The 23,041-nt window shown below is 43.6% G+C and overlaps 1 protein-coding gene across 1 annotated transcript in view; it reads left to right on the top strand.

The window, feature by feature from the left end:
* The window catches only part of TRIM44 (tripartite motif containing 44), a 353,973-nt gene that overhangs the window by 16,384 nt on the left and 314,548 nt on the right, over positions 1–23,041 (top strand). Inside the window, exon 2 of the mRNA XM_069221831.1 lies at positions 4,240–4,317. Coding sequence (XP_069077932.1) covers positions 4,240–4,317 — 78 coding nt within the window. The remainder of the gene's footprint in view (positions 1–4,239; positions 4,318–23,041) is intronic.

The following is a 23,041-nucleotide window of genomic DNA, read 5'->3' as shown; positions in this document are numbered from 1 at the left end:
AGCCCAGTAGACTTTCTGTCCCCTTCTATTTTCCCCCCACCCCCCCTTTGTGGGTGAATTGGTATTTAACCTCAGTTGGCTCCGTCAGAGGGGGTAGAAAGCCCTTTAAACACCAGGGATTTCATAACAGAAACAAAAGGAGGTGGCGGCCTATCCTGGCATCAAGCTATTCCTTGCCCCAGAAGGGTCAATAGTGTCTGTCTGTCCCTCAGGGGCACAGGTAGGAGGTTTGTACCAATTGGGTGGGTACCACCCAAATATGTCCTCCGACGAGGGAAGAACATCCATCTGGCACCAGGAATTTTGTGTTTGGGCCAAAAGAAAGTGGTTCATGTGTTGCACTCTGGGGGTGCTCTTTTTGGGATCGGGGTGTGGCCAGCGGCAGAGTGCAACACTCGCACCACTTTCTTTTAACCCAAAGGCAAAATCCCTAGTGTCAGGTGCACTTTCTATCCCTGGACAAACCTCCTTTCTGTCCCCATGGAGGAGAAATATACTATTGCGCCTTATGTGTCGGGGGCATGACTTGATGCCCGGGTAGGCCACACCCTCCATTTTGAATGACCTTGTGCGTATTGGGCTTTCTGCCCCCCTTCGGGCAAATGTAAGACAAACCCTCTGTCTAGTCCTGTGGGGGGCAGAAAAACACGGTTTGTCCCATTTGGGTTGGGAGTTTGGCCAATGTCAGCTTTTCTGCTTCCCCACCCCTACCAGGGCCAGACAGGGGGGTTTGCCTTCAATTTTTCCCTCTGAGGGGCAGACAGTCCTTTACGCCCCAGGGAATGTAAAAAGGTGCCAAAATAGGAGGGTGAGGCCTCCCCTGCATCGAGCCACACCCCTGCCTCAGAAGGGACAATAGTGCCTTTCTGCTTCATAAGGGCAGCTAGGAGCTTTGTCCAAAACTGGGAGAATGCTCAAAATGCCCTGAAAGTCCACTGTATGGCTGGAATATATATTTTAAATAAAATAATGGAGTGGATCTGGCCCATCCCAACATCAGGCCTACCCTCACACCTAAAGGCTCACCAGTCTTTCTGCTGCCCTGCAGACTAAAAAAAAAATCCCATCCTAATGGCAAGCGAGAGGACATTTGATTCTTTTGGGTGTTGTTTTTACATATGGACCAGGAGAGTGTGGCTAACTCCCAATATCGTCCCACTTGCAATGGTGAATGGCTGCACTTTTTGAACCTAGGTAGGCTGCCACCTAGGAAAACCTGCCAAACCAAGACAGTTCTGTAAACTAGACATCGGGGAGTCCAGGGTGGTGTGCTTTGTGTGAATCCCACAATATTGTCGTACCCACAATGACCTACAAGCCTCAAACGTAGACTAAAACACACATTTTCCTCATATTTCTGTGAGGAAAACTTCTGGAATGTGCAGGGACACACAACTTTCCTCCCACCTGAGTTCCCACATGTCCCCGATAAGAATGGTACCCCACTTTTGTGGGTGAGCTTAGAGACTGCGACACAAACAGCCTTATAGAGCTATGTTGATAGATAAGCAATAGAGGTAGCTGCTGTATGTTGGGTTGTGCTGTGATGCCAGACATGCAAACCTACGAACCACACACATCTTTGAAAACTAAACAACTAGACTCTACACCTGGGCCCTACAAGGCAGGTAAAAATCAGCTGACTGTCCGAACTTAGTCCAGGGACCCGCATCACCTTAACCCCTGTGATTTCCACTGAACTTGACGTGCAAGTGACTGCGTCACTAGTCCACCTCCCCATTGACTGCAACGTCAACGTTTTGCAAGAGTGAAATGCACTGATTAATGTTTCCTTCAAAAATCAATTATTTTGTTATATTCATCCGATTGTGTTCCTTTTGGTGTCTACATTTATATAAAAACCTGCTTACATTTTTTATAAATTGGTGGCAGATTTCTTTTGAGCCCTGCCAATTACTTATTGTCCTTGTTGGTGCTCTGAAATGCTTAACACAAGTTCCTTCAGTAAAGCCTGACTGCTCTGTGCCACACTTCCAGGATTGAGCTAAGGGTTTATTAGTGGGATCCTAAGGACCTATTTGAGATTATTGCATAGTGAATCCTAACCAGCCTCACTGCATAATACTCCACCTTCCTGAAGCATGGTGCAGCTCAGTTGTTGTCTCTGGGTACTTTAGGTTCTTTGAGAACCTACAAACCCTATGTATCCCCGCAACCAGAAGGGTGTAGCAGACATAATGGTATATTACTTTTGTAAACTGGCCATTGTTAGAGACAGTTGAAAACATAATCACAAATGGCAGTTTTTTTCCTGCTCATTTTCAATATTTCTTTACATCAACACCACTAAGCCAGTGTGGTCCCCTTCCCGTGGCCCCTACTACAGGTTTACCACTAAGACAGCAGACAGAAACAGAGTTTCCACCCGCTCACCCAGCGAGAAACAACCCACAACATTGACGGCGGCTCATACTCTCCATGGCCATGGGGGCTCCTGCACACCGTATCTGCCAAGTGCAGGGGTCTCCATGGGGCCGCCGCACACCGTCTCTGCCAAACTTTACATGGCGGTGCTACCCCAGGCGGATTAAGACCGCCAACACCGACCAGCCCCCTCCAGTGGAGGAGAATTGGCGGTGCTGGAGGTCTGTTCTTGGCGCAAACACCGCAATCGTAATTGTTGTTGTCGGACCCCCACATTGGCGGCAGTCTGACCATCACCGCGGCCTTGAAACCCCTTGCTGAAGTTGGAATTTTGTCTACTTTTCAGAATACTATATCTTTCCTGGATCACCTATGGGTTTCACACTGGTTTCCACCACAAACGGAATGTAGGCTGAGGGCACAACAAATAGGAAAAATGATCTACCTCTTTAAAACAATACCAAAACTATGTAAAAAAAAATATATTTTTATTAATTCATCTCTGCAAGTTCTAGAAATCTGGGTAGATGATGATTTTAGCACAGCAAAATATTCGTTAATGTATTTTTTTCCTAAAAATGACATCAACAAGTAGTTTGCTGCCACTTTCATCTAGAGCACTTTCTCCAATTTTTCTCCAAAAAATCAAAATAATGCTGTATTTTGCCTATTTTCTCGGACCCCTCCAGGGTAATCCTCAAACTTGGGTACTGCTAGAATCTCGGGGATGTTGGGAAAAAAAATGCACATTTGACGTGGTTAGCTTATGTGGAAAAAAGTTATGAAGCCCTAAGTTCAAACCATCCCAAGTAGCCAAAAAAAAGGGGCTCAGCACTGGAACGCCCAGCAATTAAGGGGTTAATCACAGTAAAGTTATTTACTGACTGTACGACAGGCCATACCATACTGCACAATGACATATCATACCATACTATACAGTAACAGGCCATACCGTACCATATCATACCGTCCACATCATACCATATCATACAAGATAATTAAAAATAAATACATTAACAAGGCAAATACATCTTGTGCAGGCAAGAGCTATTGGCTTTGCCATTGTTTGTTCCAACTGTGTCTAGTGCCAGTCGTATATTAAAAGAGATTTGGAGAGAGAAAAAGAGGGAGAGATTTAGAAAGACAGAGAGGGACTGAGTTTCTTCTTCTTTCTTGCTGTTTTTATCTCATCTAGTTAGGGACATATATACTCATTCCTTTCAAACACAGTACCATTAAAACCAGAACCACTTGAAATATTCTCTAGATTCATTCTCTGGCCTTCCTGCAGTTCAGTTTCCCTTCGCTCGATTCTCTCCCTTCCAGTTTGATGTACTCGTTTCAGCATTCCTTGGAGCCATCAATTCTTGCCCTGGGTGGCTTCCTGTCCCTTCACCCTTGTACTCTCCCACATGCTTTTGAACTCTGGCACCGCTTTTCATTTGTTTAGACTGAGCTTTTTTGGCTTTGTCTCAAAAGGCAGAAGCATCAATGTTTTAGAACTGAATTCAGGCAGATTTCTGAGGGTTCTCAGACCATGGGTCACTTTATTATTTCCTCTGCTGGAATGCCTGTCCCCGGGAGAGTAGTAGAAAGTATGATACTTAAAAGATGTTTTATATTTTAAGGATGTTATATGTTATTTATTAAGTCTGATACATTAATTATTCTCTTGAGAACCGATTGTAAGCTGCAGCGGTCTCTTTAAATTGTCACTGCCTTCTGCATGTTGGTTTATTCCTCAGGTGGTAAAGGACCCTACTGGGGATTGATGTTTAATGCCCTGATAGCAACCTTACAAATTCTATGCCTACTTAGATGCTATTGTGACCTTCTGACCTTCCTTCCTTGCAGAGTCGAGAACCCGTTAACCTCCGGGCGGCCATGTTGGAGATGGTGGAAAGATTGAAGGACAAATGCAATGATCCAGCTGTAAGTGGAAATTCCTCTCATACACCCCAACCAACTCCTGCTTCTAACCAAAGGATAATAAGAGTGTGATTTTTTTATTTAATATTAATCATGTTTTGTTGAAGTACTCATGGACAGATATAGGTACATTGTCAAAACCTTTTTACCATTTATGCAAGAGACAGTGTGATAAAATTATAGCAATGAAATCTATTTAGTCTTACGTCGACCTTCGTATAACTTGTCTTAAGGGCCCTAAACTGAAGACAAAAGGAAATAGAGCTTAAGAGCAGGTGGGTGGGGGATAAACTAGTTGGAGATGCCGCTCTAACTCTTAGTCGGGTAGCTCTCTTCTTGCCTGGTGAGGGCAGAGTTCTTCTTAGGTTCTCTTAGTGCTTTTGCTCCAGTGGGGTCTGCCAGAGTTGGGAAAAACAGATGCACAGAGTTATGGCCCTACTGAGATTTCTTGTGTAGGTCATTGTGTTGTCTAGAATAACAGAACTATCTATAGCGTATTCAGGCTATATGGGTAGGCATCATTAGGGTTAGCATCTATGGCATGTTGCATTCCCCTGACAGAAAATCGCTGCTTTGTGAATTTACCTAACTGGTCGCCTAGCGTGTAAATAACCCATTCAATCATAGGTTGCAATTTGATGCATCTCGAGCATCCATGTTTTGACGGTCGGAGTTGTTCCGATTTCCATAGGCTGAGTATACAGATATTCTCTAAAGTTAGAGCTGATGCGAACCAACCGGCCCTTCCATCAGTGATAGATGGTTTTGTCCAGAAAAGCATGCCTCTTGTTAATTGTGGTGGTGATTTCCACTTTGTGAGATATTTTGACCGTATGTCACGCCAGTAGGTGCACGGGAGGAGAGCATTATATGATATATGGACAGTGTCTTTTTTTAGAGCAGGACATCTCCAGCATTTCAGGTCTTTTGTTAAGCCTGTCTTATTCAAGCGATGTGGGGGACAACTTAAATTCTGTAGAAAATACTATACAGATGTCAGTATAGTATTTTCTACAGAATTTAAGTTGTGCTTTGCACAGATTCCTGTCATGTTTTAGCAACATCTTATCTTAATCCAATTATAAATAGTTGTGTTCCAGTCTGTGTGTCCATCAGTGCCTCAAGTCTAGTAGTGGGACTTGAGAGCCTGTAGTCAGCATTATTTTGTAAAGTTCCGAGATTGTACCTTTTATAGGTGCCCCATGTGACCAGAAATTTCATTATAAGGGAGTCTGAAAGGGCTATTAGATCTGGGCCTAGGAGTTGACAGATACAATGCTCAATCTTTGAAAGCTCCACATTTGATTAGGAAGAAGATTGGTTTGTAGTTCTGTAAATGTCTTGAGCCTGCCTCCCAAAAGTAGGCGATCCAGGGAGAAGATTTCAGTTTTGGACCAAAATTGTGTGTCTTTCAAGTGAATTGCACCATTATGCCATAGCTGTGCTTTCTTGTGTATATTACTTTCCGTAGTGAGCACACTGTGTGCTCTGTGCCACACATAGGCCATCGCATGTAAGATGTTTTTTTCTTTCCTTTCTTTCCGTAGTCTTTGGTGTAATCCAGTGGTTCCCAACCTGTGGTTCGGGGAACCCTGGGGGTCCGCAAAGCCTTCTCAGGGGGTCCGCGAGAGCCTGGGAAATTAAAAAATATTTACAAATATTGACAAATTAGGTCCCCACCTTCCAGTAATGACTCAGGTGGGGGTCCCCGGATTCCCATGATGAGTCAGTGGGGTTCCCTGGGTTCCATTAATGTTAAAGTGGGGGTCCACAGAAATCAAAAGGTTGGGAACCACTGGTGTAATCTATTCTTATCTCCCTTTTCTCTATTATCCTGTTTTCTTTCTTAACCCACAAAGGTGTGTCTGATGCTGCTTGGATGTGCTATTTTAGCTGTACACTCTAGAAAGACACCCAATAAGGTTCTGCATGGGGGGGATTGGAGACTGCCACTTTCCTTGAATGCATGCAGTTTGGACATTTTGAGTCTGAGTTTTCTGCCCTGCCATAGAAAACACTTGCACAATTTGGATATTGTTTGTTGATGGTTTAAAAGAATCCGAAGTGAAATCTTAGCACAGATGTAGTTCAGGTGAAGCATAATATTCATTGTGAGTATTTGTGCTCTGCCCCACCGGGAGAAGTTGAGAAATGACCAGCGGGACATGTCTTTCTGGATCCCTTCAATAAGTGAACTAAGGTTGTGCATCACACCATGCAGTGCTCTGTTTAGACGGAACCCTGGATATTTGAGATGGTGGGTCGTGTACGTGAATGGGGAGCCTGCGAGTGGTATCTTAGTTGTTGCCGGGGCTAAGGGGAGTGCCTTGCACTATCCAGGTCTTGGGATAGGACCTCCAAATTAAGATGGGAAAAGAACTGCTCTTCTTGTTCCAAGGTGTTGTTACCCTCGGAGGAGCGTAAGGATCGATAATAATCTGTGAGGGCTGCCAGTATATCGGTGGGGTGTGTGATCAGAGCACCACAACCATTTCAAATGGCTGTATGGCATGTTGTGCCTTTTTTGTCTGAGCTAGAGTGCTAAAAGACATCCTGCCTTTTCCTGTATTTTGTAATGATGTTGCTGCAGACGGAACAGCTCCTTCTCAGCTTGAAATGTCAAAGCGAGAATTGAAGTTGTGTAGGCAAGGTCTATGTATATCCCTATTGCATCATGCTCTGAGACATTGCAAAGTGTGATATTAGTGTATTGTCTTTATATTTTTAACTAGTTTAAAAAATAATTTAATTTAATTTAACATTACTTCTTATGGTTTTATTTTAAGTCTATACCTCCTTTATTTTCTATGTGATGGTGTTGCAGTACCAATGGTTGGCCAAGTTTATTGCTGGACTTACTAGAAACGTGTAAAATACTACAGAAGAACAGTTTGTGAATACCACAAATTAGTAAATTTACTCAAAAGTGTAAAGTTACCTTTCTGAATCGGGCCTTTTTCTCTATTTGTGGGGCATGTCAGGGGCCGCAGGTCTGTCATAGAAAAGTCACGTATCAGTTCTGCAACTAGATGCTACTCCCTGGGGTTAGTAAGCGAGTAGCAGTCTGACTTATCTTAGTGTGGGTCTTGTACCAGTTAGCTATTTCCCCCTACTATAATTGTACTGCAGGGTGGGAATAATAGTGGTCTGGTGACATCTTCAAAGAGGTGACCTTTGTCGCCTGAAGGCGTATACAGAGCCAACTATCTGTTCGGTGCTGAATCTGGTATTTAAGAAAGACGGAACGGCTAAGAAAGGCATAACAGATATTAGGATCTGTCCATGTCTGCGTGACGCGGCGTGGAAGCCACTTCTGTATTGGAGTAACCACTCCTCCCTTCCAGTGTATCTAGGATGCATTATCCAGAGTTGTAGTCTGCAGGGATAGTAAACCTTTCACACCCATTTGTTGCAGAATATGCAGGAGTGCTATGTCTGGGGGGGAGATACTTTAAGTAGGAGAGTGTTTTGTTCTATATTGTGTGAGGGGGATCACTGACATTTAGCAAATCAATCACAAAAGCTTGACTGGTGGACATACAGGTGAATGGGTCTCAGGAGTATGCCTACATTAATTTGTTTAGGCATAGTTGGGGGCCAAGGGGGCAGGTCAGCAGAAAGTGCTCCATGACCAGGCATAACTGGGGGTTGGTTGGTTATGTCCTTGCTGCAGCACTGACGTATCGCGTCACCTAAACGTGTATGGAATTTGCGCGGGAGGTATGGAGAAGCACAGACGATTGTTCTTCTTTAGGATGATTATACTAAAATAAACTCTCTGATGCTGGAGATCGGGGTGGAACAGGCGTAACTTTGATTGGATGAGTCACTGAGGACGAAGTGGAGGAGTTTACCTGTGCCATGAGGCACAGCGATTGCTAGCGGTGATACGGAGGTGTTAGTGATGTGGTACATGCTCTGCCTTGGGAAGGGAAGGGGATGTGGGAAGGGATCATCTTGGTGTGACCAGAGTCTGGATCGTTAGTCATCAGGGAGGATGATCACCGGTTTCGTGTAGGGATACTCCTGTGCATTGATAGGGAATTTAGCTAGAATGTGTCAAATGAGCCCATTGTACCTATGTAAACCATTGTTGAGGCACAAGTGTCGGGAAACACACTCGGAACCCAAGTCGTCATACACTTCATCTTATCTCAATAGCTCTGAAACCTCATCTCAAGATTCATGGCTAAATTGAACTGCTGGGGAGAAGAGTGATATGAAGGCTGTTTTCTTTGGATTCTGTGACTGTGCTACCATTTTGAGAATGGGCTTTGCAGGAAGTCCCTACTTGTGGAATAAGAGATCTTGTTAGTTGGGAGATCTAATATGGGTGGTGTTGACTTAACCTTGCTAACAAGCGTCTCTTTTGGCTTTGATAATGTATTCATGAACATTTAAAGCCAAGCTTGATATCCCTCCTTTGCCTTATTGTCATATCCCCTCTACCCTTTGACCTTCAGTTGTCTACTTGTGTACCAAAGTGAGCTGTTTCTCTGAATTCAGGCCTTGTTCTTGGGGCTACCGAGTTAACACCGGCCTCACAGCAGACTTTGAAAGCATTCATTGTCTGATTTCCTGGTAAATGGATTTCTGTGTAATTCATGCCCTTGATTTGGCCTTGAGCGCCCTTTGAGGAATGTGAGTAAATCTGTAGCTGGGTATTGTCCACAATGAAGGATCTTTTCTGAACTATGGCACATTAGTAACCTTCAACCAGTTTGTTCTTATGTAGTCAGCAGTACTTTGTAAGGTTAGTTTGTACTTTCTGTGCACCCATTTGAACATTGGATGTGAGGAAAATGGGTTTTAGCCAATGCAAACTTGAAGATGTTCACTTTTTGATCTCTAGAATTTGCAGCACTGCTGTGCTACAAGTCTCCCTTATGGAGCCTCATCCTGATAATATTAGATTATGAGCTGCAGCCTATAGTCCTTGCCTTAAAATATAAGGCTAGCTGCCTGCGGTCAGCTAGGGTGGAGGGGCTCTGGTAGGCACCTGGGAGTCATCCGTAGGGTGTGTATGCATGCTGAGTATTTGTGTCCTCCTGTGTTTAGACAGGAACCTGCTTTGGAGATGTGGCTATAAAGATGCTGCCAGCCAGGGGTATAGATTGTAGGAACAGTCCTTTGAAGTGTACCGGGCTCCGGTAAGAAGAAGAAGGGAGCCTGACACCCCTTTGAACTACAAGGACAGTAATTCTCTCTGTTCTTGACTGCTTCTTCCTTACCCCGAGTTGCTACTGCAGATACATTTTTGTATTAACTGAATGGGTGTACTTTCTCTGTTCAGTAAAAACGTCCTTTGGAATGAGAGCTGTATGGTGTCCGGAGATGGAAGAACTGCCTGCTGGAGAAAAGGGACTGCGGGGCTACATGTCCCCGGAGGAGAGCCTGCCCTGTGGAATCATGAGCCCAGCTGCTTGGTGACCAAGGAGTGACCAAGGGGCTTGGGTTCTAACCCTGATGGAGGTGATGAGTCTGTCTTGAGGGAAGAATGGGTACTGGAAGAGGAAATCACTGCTGTGCAGGGATGACAAACGACTGTAATCATCTGCAGTGACCTCTAAAAGAGAAGCTGTTCTGTGTAATTAAAAGCTTTAAACCACATTAAAATCTGTGCAGTGGTTGTGGAGTTATGGCCCTTTGAAAGATTTGCTTGTGTGGAGCTCGTGTTCATTCCCTGCAGGGGCTCCATGGGATTGGGGCACGTGTGACAGCCATCTGGGGAGACACAAAGGCAGCAGCAGGCCCCAGGCTGGCCTGGAGAAATTACCTGGAGTATGTCTCTTGGGAGGGGGAAGGCAGATGAGCTGCGTGAGCAGGAGTCAGGCATCTGCGTAAAACCCTCATTGGGGTCTAGCTTTTGCAACATCTCTGGGTAAGGCTGACCCTTTTGCTTTCCCTCCTTAATTCGGACACTAGGAAGAGATGTGCTTAAGTACTTTTTCCACAGATGAAGGGACCTACTTTTCATTTTCAGTGCTTTGAAGCAAATGCTGAGACTTTAGTAATCTAAAGTCAGCCTCTCTTTATTGTGAGCTTGCTGTCTCGCAGGAATGTTCACCAATTCATAGACCTAAAGGGCTTCGTGGTGTGACTGAGGGCCTAATTACGACCTTGGCGAAGGGGATTACTCCGTACAAGTTCCATCATATCCTGTGAAACTTGTAATAAGGTGGACAGGATATCCATCAGGTTTGTGATGAAGTAATCCCCTCCGCCAAGGTCGTAATCAGGCCCTTAGTTGATATATATTGAGGGCATCATAAGAGCAACATAGCCAGACCATCCACTGCGGTTTGCAAGAGACCGGTCCTCCTTGATGTCTGCAGAGCTCACGGCCTGTTATCAAGACATCGCAAAGCTTCAAGGCGCTTGTACAGCTATTTGGAGCGGAGACGTTTCGCAGCCCCCGTCCCTCTGGAGTCGACAGTGCTAATCATCTTCTTTTTGCTTGGAATACATTGTTCATCAGAAGCACTTGAGTGTGAGCGGGGTATCGGCTTCACTCACACCAATGTAAATGTTTCCTTCTTTGGTTTGAGACTGTACTTCCATGTTGTGTTTCCTGACATTACATTATTATTAGAATATATTAATATGGCCCTAATTATGACAATGGCCGTATAAGCCGCCTACCGCCGCGGCGATGGGCGCCAAAAGACCATCGCCATGGCTACCATCCGTCCGCCAAATAATGACCACAGAGGACTCCCGCCACAAGAAAGGCAGAAATCCAGCTGTGGCCATACTAGTGCATGGTGGTAAGGTGGCGCTGCTACCACCAGCACCGCCACACCTTTAGACTGCCGCCAGCCGTATCTTGACACATGATACGGCCTGGCGGTGTTCTGCTGGTGGTCACTGCTGGCAGTAGCAGCGCCCCGTCCCGTTCCCTGCCGGAAGACCCTCTGGATGCAGGTAAGTTGGGCTTCCATCAGGGGAGGGGGGGTTGTTGTGTGTGTGGGGTTGTGTGCATGTGTGAGAATACGTGTACAGATGGAAATGTGAATGCATGTCTGCGTGTCAGTGTGAATGTGTGTACGGATGTGTGCGAGAATGAATGGATGCATGCATGTATGTGTGAGTGTGTAAGTGAGTGTGTGTATACATGGTGTATGTCTGAGTGTGCGTGAATGGGGGGGTGGGGGATCGGAAGGGGGGAGCGTGGATGGATGGTGGGTCGAGGGGGCATCTGGGGAATGTTTGGGGGGTGGGTGAGCTTCCTTCCAGTGACAGGGAAGGAATTTCCTGTCACTGGTAGGGCCAACCGCTATGGTTTTTGTGGTGTTGCGAAGGCCACAAAAACCATGGCAGTAGGCAGGCTCAAAATGCTGCCGGCAGTACAATAGCAGCCGCCGGGCTGGAGATTGTTTTCTCCGGCGGCTGCTACCGCCATGGTGGTAGGAACATTAAATTGGCGGGTTTGCTGTAGCCAACCCGCCAATGTGATAATGTGGCGGTATGTACCGCCACATTATCACCTACCGCCGGAGTCATAATGACCCCCTATATTTTTTCTTTTATATTGTTATAGCCTTTAATTAGGTTTGCAGGATAATTACATATTTGTGTGTAGTGTTTATTTTTGTATGCCCTCCTTCATTCCACTGCACGCTCCCTGACTTCCAGATTCTTACTGTGGAACTGGGAGAGAGACAGGTGCTGGAGTGAGGAGGCCTGAAGGGACGTTTCCTGTGAGTTGTACATTGGTGTTCTAACTTTAATAAATTACTGTTGAACTATTGGTCTCCGATACTTGCATCCGACTTTACAAATTTGGCGATCAGCTGGAAGCTGTTGGTACACCAGAGAAGAACTCCCAGTACATTTTGGCGGAATTTCTCATTTATGGGTACAGAACAACTTTTGATTCGTCCTATCGCTGGTGACTTTTGTGCGTTTGAATTGAAGATACTTTGTGCAGTTTCTGGAGAAACTGTACTCTGGAGCCATTACGTAACGTAGATTTAAGTTCTACTTACCAATGTTATTGGCCCACCTGTGGCTGTTTACAGCGCCATTTTACAAAATAGCTTGTCGTGAACATTGGCGTGCGGCTTCGAACGGTGTTGTTCAGCGTTCGGCAGGGTGCACTGTTCCTCGCCATTATCGACAAGAGATATCCGCTTTTGGAATACAGCATAACGTTCTCTGGTGTCCGCTTCACGCGCTGGACGTGTTTCTGTCACGTTTGTACGTACAGCCATATTGGAAGTATAGTTATCACTTATTCCTCAAGCTATTGATGCACTCACGTCAAGACGTTTCACTGCACCATTTTAGGAAACTGTACGTTGGCATTGTTGCAGTATAGTAACAGCGTAACAGTGTATTTTGTCCCGACCACATTTGTATTATATTACTATATTTCAATGGTTCGGCAACAGGCTTATATTTGCGCTTTTGGCAGTAAGTGAAGTATTTGATTTCTTTATTTTGGTTGCTATTCTCAGTGAATGAGTTCCTTCTCTGAGTGAAGTAAGGACACTGTATTTTAATTTATTCACACAACTTTCAGCAAACCAGTCCCTCTCTGAGAAGAAAGGACACTGTTGTGTATTAATTTTACTTCTCAGCATGGCAACATAAAATGTCACGCTTCAGCTCAAACAAGCATTCTGGCTAGCTGGTGGAAATCCATGTGTGAAATGGGTGGAATGGAAGGCTTAGTTTTTTTAACTTCTTGGAGACTATTGATGAGGATGGAAAAATGAAACCTGAAAAGAAAAAGATGGTCTTACATTCAGTTGGTCCAGAAGGGTTAAAAGTGTATGAGGAGATGACAAAATCTACAGGTGGTGAGAAGTGTAATGTTTTTGATGATGCATTAAGAGACTTTGATAATCATTTCGTCCCAAAAGTATGCATTGTTATTTTAAGATACAGGTTTTTCCACATGAAGCATGATTCAGGGGAAACAGTTGGCGAGTATGTAGCGGCCCATTAGGAAGTTGGCAGGGGATTTTAAATTTGACCACTTACAGGATCAATTAATCCTAGATCAAGTGGTCATGGATACCCATGATTCAGCAATTCAGGAGATATTATGGATAAATGGGGATGCTGATCTTAAAGACATTGGTTAGTAAGGTTAAAAACAAGGGATTCGGTAGATCAAAGAAAGGAAATGTTAAAGCGCAGAAGCCTGTTAAAAAAGATGGGTTAAAATGTTACCATTGCGGTAGTAGTTCACATTTAGCGTCTAGCAAATACTGCCCAGCGACAAAACAAAAGTGTTTGGCATGTTGTGTGGTTGGGCATTTTGCCAGAGTTTGTAAAAAGAAGAAGAATATTAAAGTGAAATGCGTGGGTGAAGGAAGTGAAAGTTCTAGTGAGGAGGAGAACAAGGTTAAGAAAGTCACGCATTGTGATTTGAACATCGTTGCAGGTCAAAACGTAACTAAGGATGTATTTATATTAAACATTAAGGAAAATTAGGGTAAGATCAAGAAAGAACCTCTGTGCTTAATGACTACTAGAGGTGTGATGGTACAAACGTTTGCTGACCCTGCTTCTCCTTTTCCTGTTGTAAATGAGGAAACATGGAATTCTAAACTTCAAAACAAGCTAGGGAACACATTATTGGAACCAGACATTAATCCAAATGGATTTTCAGGAGAAAAAATAGACTTGCTAAGATACAGAACTTTAATGTTTAGATTTTAGAATAGGAAATCTGTTGTAAGAGTGCACCTAGCAAAAAAAGGGCCCTCAGTACTAGGATGGAGAGACCTGGGCATATTGTCCTTGATCCAAGGTCCCCGGAGCCTATTATGATTGTTGACGATTGAGAGAATTTTGGGAATGAAATGTTTAAAAAAAATTCCAAGTCTTCAGTAGAGAAATTGGCATGTTAAAGGATTTTGAGCACTGTATTGTTTAAAAAAACAGTGCTTATCCTAAGATACACGGAGTGAGAAGTATCCCTATTCTCCTCCGGGAAGAGACAGAAAAAGAGTTAGAGAAATTGGTTAGTGCAGATATAATGGAGCCGTTTGAATCCGCCACGTGGATTTCTCCTGTTGTGGCACGATGGAACAATAATAGAATCTGTTTGTGTATTGATAGGTGCCACTTAAATAACAAAATTGTGATGCATACATTTCCCCTATGCAAAATTTTAGAAATGCTTACTCGGGTAAAAGATGCTAAACGGTTTTCTACCATAGATTTGTCAGCAGCTTATCACCAGCTTAGGTTAACCCCTTCACTGCCAGGCCTTTTCCCCCTCCTGTGCCGAGCCTTTTTTTGCCTATTTGGGGCAGTTCGCTCTTAGGCCCTCATAACTTTTTGTCCACATAAGCTACCCACGCCAAATTTGCGTCCTTTTTTTCCAACATCCTAGGGATTCTAGAGGTACCCAGACTTTGTGGGTTCCCCTGAAGGAGGCCAAGAAATTAGCCAAAATACAGTGAAAATTTAATTTTTTTCTAAAAAATGGGAAAAAGAAGAAGGCTTGTGGTTTTTCCCCCGAAAATGGCATCAACAAAGGGTTTGCGGTGCTAAACTCAGCAGCTTCCCAGCTTTCAGGGACAGGCAGACTTGAATCAGAAAACCCAATTTTTCAACTCAATTTTGGCATTTTACTGGGACATACCCCATTTTTTTAATTTTTTGTGCTTTCAGCCTCCTTCCAGTCAGTGACAGAAATGGGCATGAAACCAATGCTGGATCCCAGAAACCTAAACATTTCTGACAAGTAGACAAAATTCTGAATTCAGCAAGGGGTCATTTGTGTAGATCCTACAAGGGTTTCCTACAGAAAATAACAACTGAAAAAGAAAAATATTGAAATTGAGTTGAAAAAAACATCAATTTTTCTCTACGTTTTACTCTAACTTTTCCCTGCAATGTCAGATTATCGAAAGCAATATACCGTTACGTCTGCTGGACTCCTCTGGTTGCGGGGATGTATAGGGCTTGTAGGTTCATCAAGTACCCTAGGTACCCAGAGCCAATAAATGAGCTGCACCATGCAGTGCGTTTTCATTCTATACCGGGTATACAGCAATTCATTTGCTGAAATATAAAGAGTAAAAAATAGCTATCAAGAAAACCTTTGTATTTCCAAAAAGGGCACAAGATAAGGTGTTGAGGAGCAGTGGTTATTTGCACATCTCTGAATTCCGGGGTGACCATACTAGCATGTGAATTACAGGGCATTTCTCAAATAGATGTCTTTTTTACACACTCTCCTATATTTGGAAGGAAAAAATGTAGAGAAAGACAAGGGGCAATAACACTTGTTTTGCTAATCTATGTTCCCCGAAGTCTATCGATAAAAATGATACCTCACTTGTGTGGGTAGGCCTAGCGCCCGCGACAGGAAACGCCCCAAAGCGCAACGTGGACACATCCAATTTTTTTAAAGAAAACAGAGGTGTTTTTTGCAAAGTGCCTACCTGTAGATTTTGGCCTCTAGCTCAGCCGGCACCTAGCGAAACCTACCAAACCTGTGCATTTCTGAAAACTAGAGACCTAGGGGAGTCCAAGATGGGGTGACGCTGTGCGCGCGCTGACGTCCTCGGGTTGCCGGGGGGGGGGGTCGGGGGTGGAAGGGGAAGGTCTTCCCCTTCCATCCCCGCCTTGGGGTGAAGGGGGGTGCACGGGGGGGCGCGCTAGCGCTCCCCCAAGTTCCCGTGTGCCTTGGACGAGGTGACCTCGTCCAAGGCACAGGGGAACTGTACCCTTGGACGAGGTCACCTCGTCCAAGGCACAGAACAGGTTAAGGGAAGAAATCAAGTAGTACATAGCATTTATTACTCCTCCTGGATGCTTTCAATATAAGAGGACGCCTTTCAGTTTGTCTCGGCTGCAGCCATTTTCCAAAGACTCATGCATCAACTGTTTAAAAAGCACTCAAAAAGTAAGGTGCTTCCAGGATGACATTTTAGTTTTTGGCTGGGATAGATCCGAGCATGACAAGGTTTTGAACGAAGCTCTAATTACTTTGGAAAAGAGAATGGTTTCACTGTTGAGCATTCCAAGTGTAGGTTTGGGGTGCATTCTGTGAATTACCTTGGGCATGTTCTTATGTGGGGTGAAGCAGTAGCCACTAAACCCAAGTCGGAGGAGGCAATCAAGATTGCTCCACATCCTTCTAACAAGGATGAAGTCAGGTCAATTCTGGCATTGTAGGATTTTATGCAAAATGTGGTAAAGGATTTATGAGCAGGGTGTACAATATTAGACAGTTGCTTAGGAGCAAGGTGAAAGTTGTATGGCCTGATGAATGCATGATGGAATTCATAGCCAGAAACAATTCTATTGCACAGGCACCTGTGTTAATTTGCTTTAACCCTGATCTTAAGAATGTAGTCGGAGTAGATGGTAGTAATAAAGGTTTAGGTGGTGTTTTGTCACAAATTGATGAGGATTGTAAAGAAGCCATAGTTGTAACTGCTTCCCATGCTTTGTCACAAACTGAAAAGAAATTTTCAGTAATTTAGAAAGAAACCCTTGAATGCGCGTGGGCACTGGAACATTTTCAATCTTTTGTTTAGGACAAACAGCGTGTAGTTCTCAGTGACCCCATACATCTTGTTAAATTGTTAACTAATGAAGGTCTCTATAGCGCGTCTGCTAGGATAGCAAGAATGCGGATGCGATTACAAGATTTCATTTATGAGATTGTGTATGCACCAGGGAAAAGCAATATTATGGCTGTTTCTTTTTAGCTCGTATGCAAACAGACTTTCAGGAGTGTGACAGTAATGAATGGGATGTGTTACAAGTTGCATTGGTTCATAATGAAGGCATCTCTGGTATGAAAGAAGAGGCTTTTAGAAATGAATATGCCAATGGTGGGGATTTGCAACAGCCTATTGAGTGGCCGATGCAAGGTTGGCCAAGGAAATCCAGAGTTTCTAAAAATGTAAGATACTTTTGGCAACTCAAGAGTGAATTGTCGAAAGTTCATGTAACTGTTGTCAGGGGAGATAGAGCTTTCACACTCAGAGACCGCATAATGGAGATGTGCCATGAAGATCATTGTGGTGTTGTGAAGACTGAACAAAGAGTGGAGAAATGGTACCGGTGGCCTGGTATTGACATGAGTGCAGAGAGCATGGTCAGGAACTGTATAGTATGCGCTAACTCTGACAAATCATTAACGCCTTTAAGACCTTATATGTGTGAGCCTGTCATTCCAGAGAAATCATGGCATACAGTGGCTATAGACATTATGGGTCCTATTGGTACACCTTCAAAGTACATGATTGCTATGATCGGTGTATTTTCTGGGTGGCCAATTATCAAAACTGTAGAGAAAATAGATTCTGTGGAAGTATTGAAGTTCATAGACAAAACGTTTGTGGATGAAGGGTTACCTGTCCAAAATATCAGTGATAATTGTGTGCAATTTACAAAAGTTTAACCAAGAACTATTCAGTGAATCATAGAACCACATCTTTATACAATCCTAGTAATGGCTTAATTGAGAGATTTAACAAGATCTTAAGGAATGCCATACAATTGGCTTGTATGAATGGTGAAGATTGGGAGGTTCAAGTTTTTAAAACTATGTGGACTTATAACTACCAGCCATTAAGCACTGAAAGTATCTCATTTTGAAGTAATGAGGGGGTGGGCAAAAACAAAGGGCAATCCAGAATGGCTATTGCAGTCTGATACTTTTAATGTATCCTTTGATGAAGTCAGAAAAAGGATTATCAGCAAGCACAGGAGATATAAAGAAGTATTTGACCTCAAGAGGGGTTCTGGAAGTGTAGAAGTTTGTGAAGGTATGTGTGTCAAGGTGAAAAAACCATGGAAAGTGAAAAAAGGCTAAAGTCAGTTTTCAGAAGCTGTACAAGTGCCTAAGCTGTTATGCAGTGCTGTTATTTTGAGTGATGGGGAGATTTGGAACCTCAAATGAATTGCTATTTTCAAGGGGAGCAGTAATTTGTATTAAAAAAAAAAGTGATCGGTGATGAAGTGGTAAATGGGAACAAGGAGGTGGACCTGGTTAATGGTAATGGGGTGGAAGAAGGTGCATATTTTGCTGGGTGCAAATGATGTTATAGCGACAGAAACCGAGGTTGAGGATGTTCAGGTAGAGGAACAAAAGGAAGCAGAGGAAAAGCGATAAATACGTAACAAAAAAGCAAGTGTCGCACCGAAGTGGTTGGCGGATTTTGTGTGTGAAACATACGTATTTAGATTATGCACATAGTATGTGAGTTGTCTTATTTTTCATTCGAAGAGGGGAAATGATTGTGTTTTATGTTTCCTCATTCTGTTCTTTATGTAGTGTTATAGCTTTTAATTTTTATCTACAACATATATATATAAAATTGTTTTTTGTGTTTTTATTATTCTCTAAAAGGGGAAGATGTGTTGTGTTCCCTTACATTACATTATTAGAATATATTATTATTATTATTATGTTTATCATGTATTGGTATAGCTTTTAGTTTAGGTTTGCAGGATAATTACATGTATGTAGCGTTTATTTTTGTATGTCCTCCTCCATTCCACCGTACGCTCCCTGAGTTCCAGGTTCTTACTGTGGAACTGGGAGAGAGGCAGTTGCTAGAGTGAGGAGACCTGACAGGACGTTTCCTGTGTTCTGTACATTGGTGTTACAACTTTAAAAAAGGTCTTTAGAGTCCACTCCATACTGCTGGCCAGACTCTGCCTCTGCCTCCTCTTAAACAGTGTAAGTGGTGGTTGTGGGGCTGTGAGGGGGTGTGCTGATTCTGATCTCATTGTGACCCTCTCCCCCAGCCACATCAAGTCTCACCCTCTTTAGAGAGTCATTCCTTGGAGCACAGTCTCTCTCGTCCTGCCTCAATTCTCACCCCTTGGAGCACAGTCTCACTCTTGCCTTGCCTCAATTCTCACTTTTGGAGCACAGTCTCACTCTTGCCTTGCCTCAATTCTCACCCCTTGGAGCACAGTCTCACTCTTTCTTTGCCTCAATTCTCGCCCCTTGGAGCATAGTCTCACTCCTGCCCTGCCTCAGTTCTCTCTTTTGAAGCACAGTCTCATTCTTGCCTTGTGCAATTCCCATTCCTCAGAGCACAGTCCGGGGTGTGGAATTCCTATAGCTGGACACCTAGGACATATTGTTCGGGGTCAAGGACAAGAAGTTTTCAGGTTTATTTTGTCCTTGGGACAAGTAGGCCCAACCCCCTGCAGCACAAACCCTTTAACTGCCAATTTACTGTGCCACATTACAGAGCAGGAAAAGGAATTGTCTGCATTTGAGATAATATTTGTGTCCATATGCTAATGCTGTTCGAACTTGTATTTATGGTTCAATAACGCAAAGCCTTTGTTATTAGGGTGATGTTCTAAACAAATATTGTAAGCTTGGACTGCACTACCAGCAGTGGTTCCAGTAAAAAAAATGTGTACACGCATTTGCGAAGTTTAAAAATATGAGGCTACATATAATGCTCCCAGAATGCTTTCTGATTAAATGCAAATATCATCAGAAGCTTGAATGCAAGCTTGATGATGTTTTGATTTCTAAATAAGATGCTCACAAAAAAATCCGACTAGGAAAAAAAGCTTTGCCAAACTACTGTCAAATTTTAGGTAGCATTTCTTTAGTGAAATGTGTTGATGCATGCTAGTGTTTCCAAAACATACTCATAATGGAAAGTCAGTGTAACCAGTTTCAACAAGGTTATGGGAAACATAAATATAAACAAGCACTGGCAAAGCCAATAGGTCCGATACTGGTGGTCAGTCTTTTGGTTTTGTCAGTGCATGTCTTGTTTTGACATGGCTTCTGTAAAACTGCATTGTTATGGGAGATGCTGGGCCTTTGCCATTGTAACAAATATTAGCAAAAAAGCTAAAATATATTTTGATCGCAAAAAGCACACATTGCCACAGTAATTGCTGGCACTGAACAAACCTCCTTTGGATGCTGATATGCTCCTTGTGAAAGAGCGGATTGCAATCATTGTAATGTAATGTAATGTAACATGGATTTGTAGAGCGTGGAACTTGTCACCTGTGAGGGTATCCAGGCGCTGAGTTAAGAGCGGTTTCTGCATGTAGGATCAGTCACAGTGAAGCAAGTTGATAGATGGAGAGAACTTATTTTAATAAAATAAAAGGTATTGGTTAATGTCAAATCTAATTAGGGGGCTAATTCTTAAAGAAAGTCACAAAAGTGCACCCATGGTGTATGTTTTTGCATTATTGCAGTTTTGCGTATTTCATTAATTCACAAGAATTTACAGAAGTGGACCAGGAAATCGTACTCCTAGAAAATATGTGTGAACTGTATTTTAGCACGAGCAAATATGCAGGTGCAGATTTGCTTATGCGAAAATCTGTTGAGCATTTATAAGTTCACTTTCCCTTTAAACACTTTTTTCCTGACCCTGAAAGAAGTTTTACTGCTGACCCTTGACAGGAGTAAATTTCCTACTTTTCTCAGTATGGGGAATGATTAGAGAAAGTCTGTTGAAAACCCTTTAAAAATGGAAGTTAATAGGTTTGAACAGACTAAAAAAGGCATTCAACCTTAGAACTATTGGTTACCGCTAACTCCTGCTCCAGTATGTAGCTCTACGGAAAGGTGGCAAAATAAAGAAATTGTTAGTTTTCAAGCACTACTATAGTACGGGCAATGGCATAATCAGAGAGGCTCTTAAATAGTGAGCTTACTGCCATATTTTGTCTCTGCACTAGGGACACAAAGTTTTTTCTTTACAGGGCAAGTAGATTTATGAAGCAACCTGTCCCATGAACAAGCAGATATTTGATTAAATTCCACACCCCTGACAGTCCCACTCTTTCCCTGCCTCAATCACCCCATTGACTTTAAGAAAGTCCCTCACTGGACACCACCAAAGTTGGGTAAACTCTTTGTTTCTCAAATCTCCCTTATGCTGTATCTTTTGCAGTTGAAACTCTGGCCTCCCAGTCTCTTCATGTCTGTTACAGGTTTTGAAGCCATGACTTTTAGTGATAATAGGAACTTCACAGTCCCTCCCTGTCACGTGTCTGGCCCTTCAAGCATTCAGTTACACATATGGTGCCCTCTTGGTCCCTCCATGTTGGTTCCGCTCCTAAATCCTTGATTAAAACAGGTAAGGTCCTCCTGGTTCATCTGGGTGGGTCCATCTCCTGAAGGCTTTATTTGCATTGATCATGGCCCCTGGTTCCTCTTTGTTGGCTATTTTACTGTTAGGACCCTCACATCCCGGCCACACTGGTCCTAGCTCTTAGAGCCTTCGTTTACAGTTCTCACATTGATTGGATCCTTTCTGTTACTCCAAGCCTGTTCTGGTTCCCAAAGTCTTATTGGGGTCAGTTTTGGCTCCTAGAGCCTTAATTTGCACATATAGGGCCCCTCTTGACCCCTCTGTGTCCGTTCTTGCTCTTAAGCTGTGTTGGTTTTTGCTATTAAAGTTCCAGCTTCTTGAGTCTTGATTTGCACAGATTGGGTCCCTCCTGTCCTTCTTGTCAGTTCCAGCTCCCAAAGCCTTGAGTTTCACTGGTAGGGCCCTCTGATCTCTCTGTGGCTGTTCTGGCTTTTGAAGCCTATGCTTGTGCCTTGTGTTCTCTCATTGTCTCTTCTGGCTCATACAACCTGATTTGCACAAATAGGACCCTGCTCCCTAGGTGTTAATTCTCCTAGATATGTAGGTACACAAGGCCTTGATTTGTGCAGCTAAGGCCAGTCACGGTGCTATGTTCATTCTGTCCTCGAAGCCTTGATTTGTGCAGATGTGGCCTTACGGTCTCTCTGTGTCCGTTAAGGCATATGAAGGCTAGGCTTGCTCCTCCTGGTCCCTCCTTGTCTCTTCTGCCTCATATAACCTGATTTACACAAATAGGCCCCTGGCTCTTTGGTGATGTTCTTGCTCTGAGATGTAGGTTCACAAGCTTTGGTTTGCAGAGCTAGGGGCAATCAGGGTAACTCTGTGTTGATTGTGGCTCCCAAAGTTTTGATTTGTAGAGGTGGGACACTGTCTGCCTCTCTATGGTGATCTAGCAGTTTGAGCTTTGTTTTGCACAGATGTGGCCCTCCTGGTCCTACTTGTTAGTTCAGGCTTCTAGAGGCTTTATTTGCAAAGATTGGGCTCCTCCAGGTGCCTCAGTATCTGCCCTGGCTCTGAAGATTGATTTGCCGAGATAGGTTTGTCAGTTAAGGCTCATAGAGCCTTTATATATATAAACATGGCCCTTGTATGTCAGTGCTGGCTCTGAAACCTTGATTTGCTCTGACAGGGCCATCCTTGTTTCCTGGTGGTGTTGTTGGTCTTAGAGCGCCAGCTTGTCAAAGTTGATTTAACCAGTTGGGCTACCTCAGATCCTCGGTGTTGGTTCCAGCCTCTCAAGCTTTAATTTACACAGATTGGACCTCCTCTGTAATGGTTCCAGCCTTGGAAGCCTTTATTTGCACAAATGGGGCCCCTTTAGGTTCCTTAATGGCAGCTCCAGTTTATGAAGCCTTGAGTACCTTTGGATCCCTCAGCATGAGACCAAGTTTCTCAAGCCTTGATGTGCACAGATGCACCCCCCCCCTTTCAAATCCCTTAATGTCATTTTCAGAATCTCACACATATAGGGCCCCTTGGGATCTATTAGTGTCAGTTCCAGCTTCTCAAACTTTGATTTGCGCAACTAGCACCTCTTTGGGATTGGTTATGACCCCTGAAGCCTTGATTTGCACAAATATGGCCCTTGTGCTCCCTCAGTGTAATTATTAACTTCTCATGCCTTGATTTGCACAGATGTGACCCCCTAGGGT

The sequence above is a fragment of the Pleurodeles waltl genome, chromosome 3_1 (genome assembly GCF_031143425.1).
Source record: "Pleurodeles waltl isolate 20211129_DDA chromosome 3_1, aPleWal1.hap1.20221129, whole genome shotgun sequence".
In the NCBI taxonomy this organism is placed as follows: domain Eukaryota; kingdom Metazoa; phylum Chordata; class Amphibia; order Caudata; family Salamandridae; genus Pleurodeles; species Pleurodeles waltl.
This window is presented reverse-complemented; position numbering and strand designations above follow the sequence as displayed.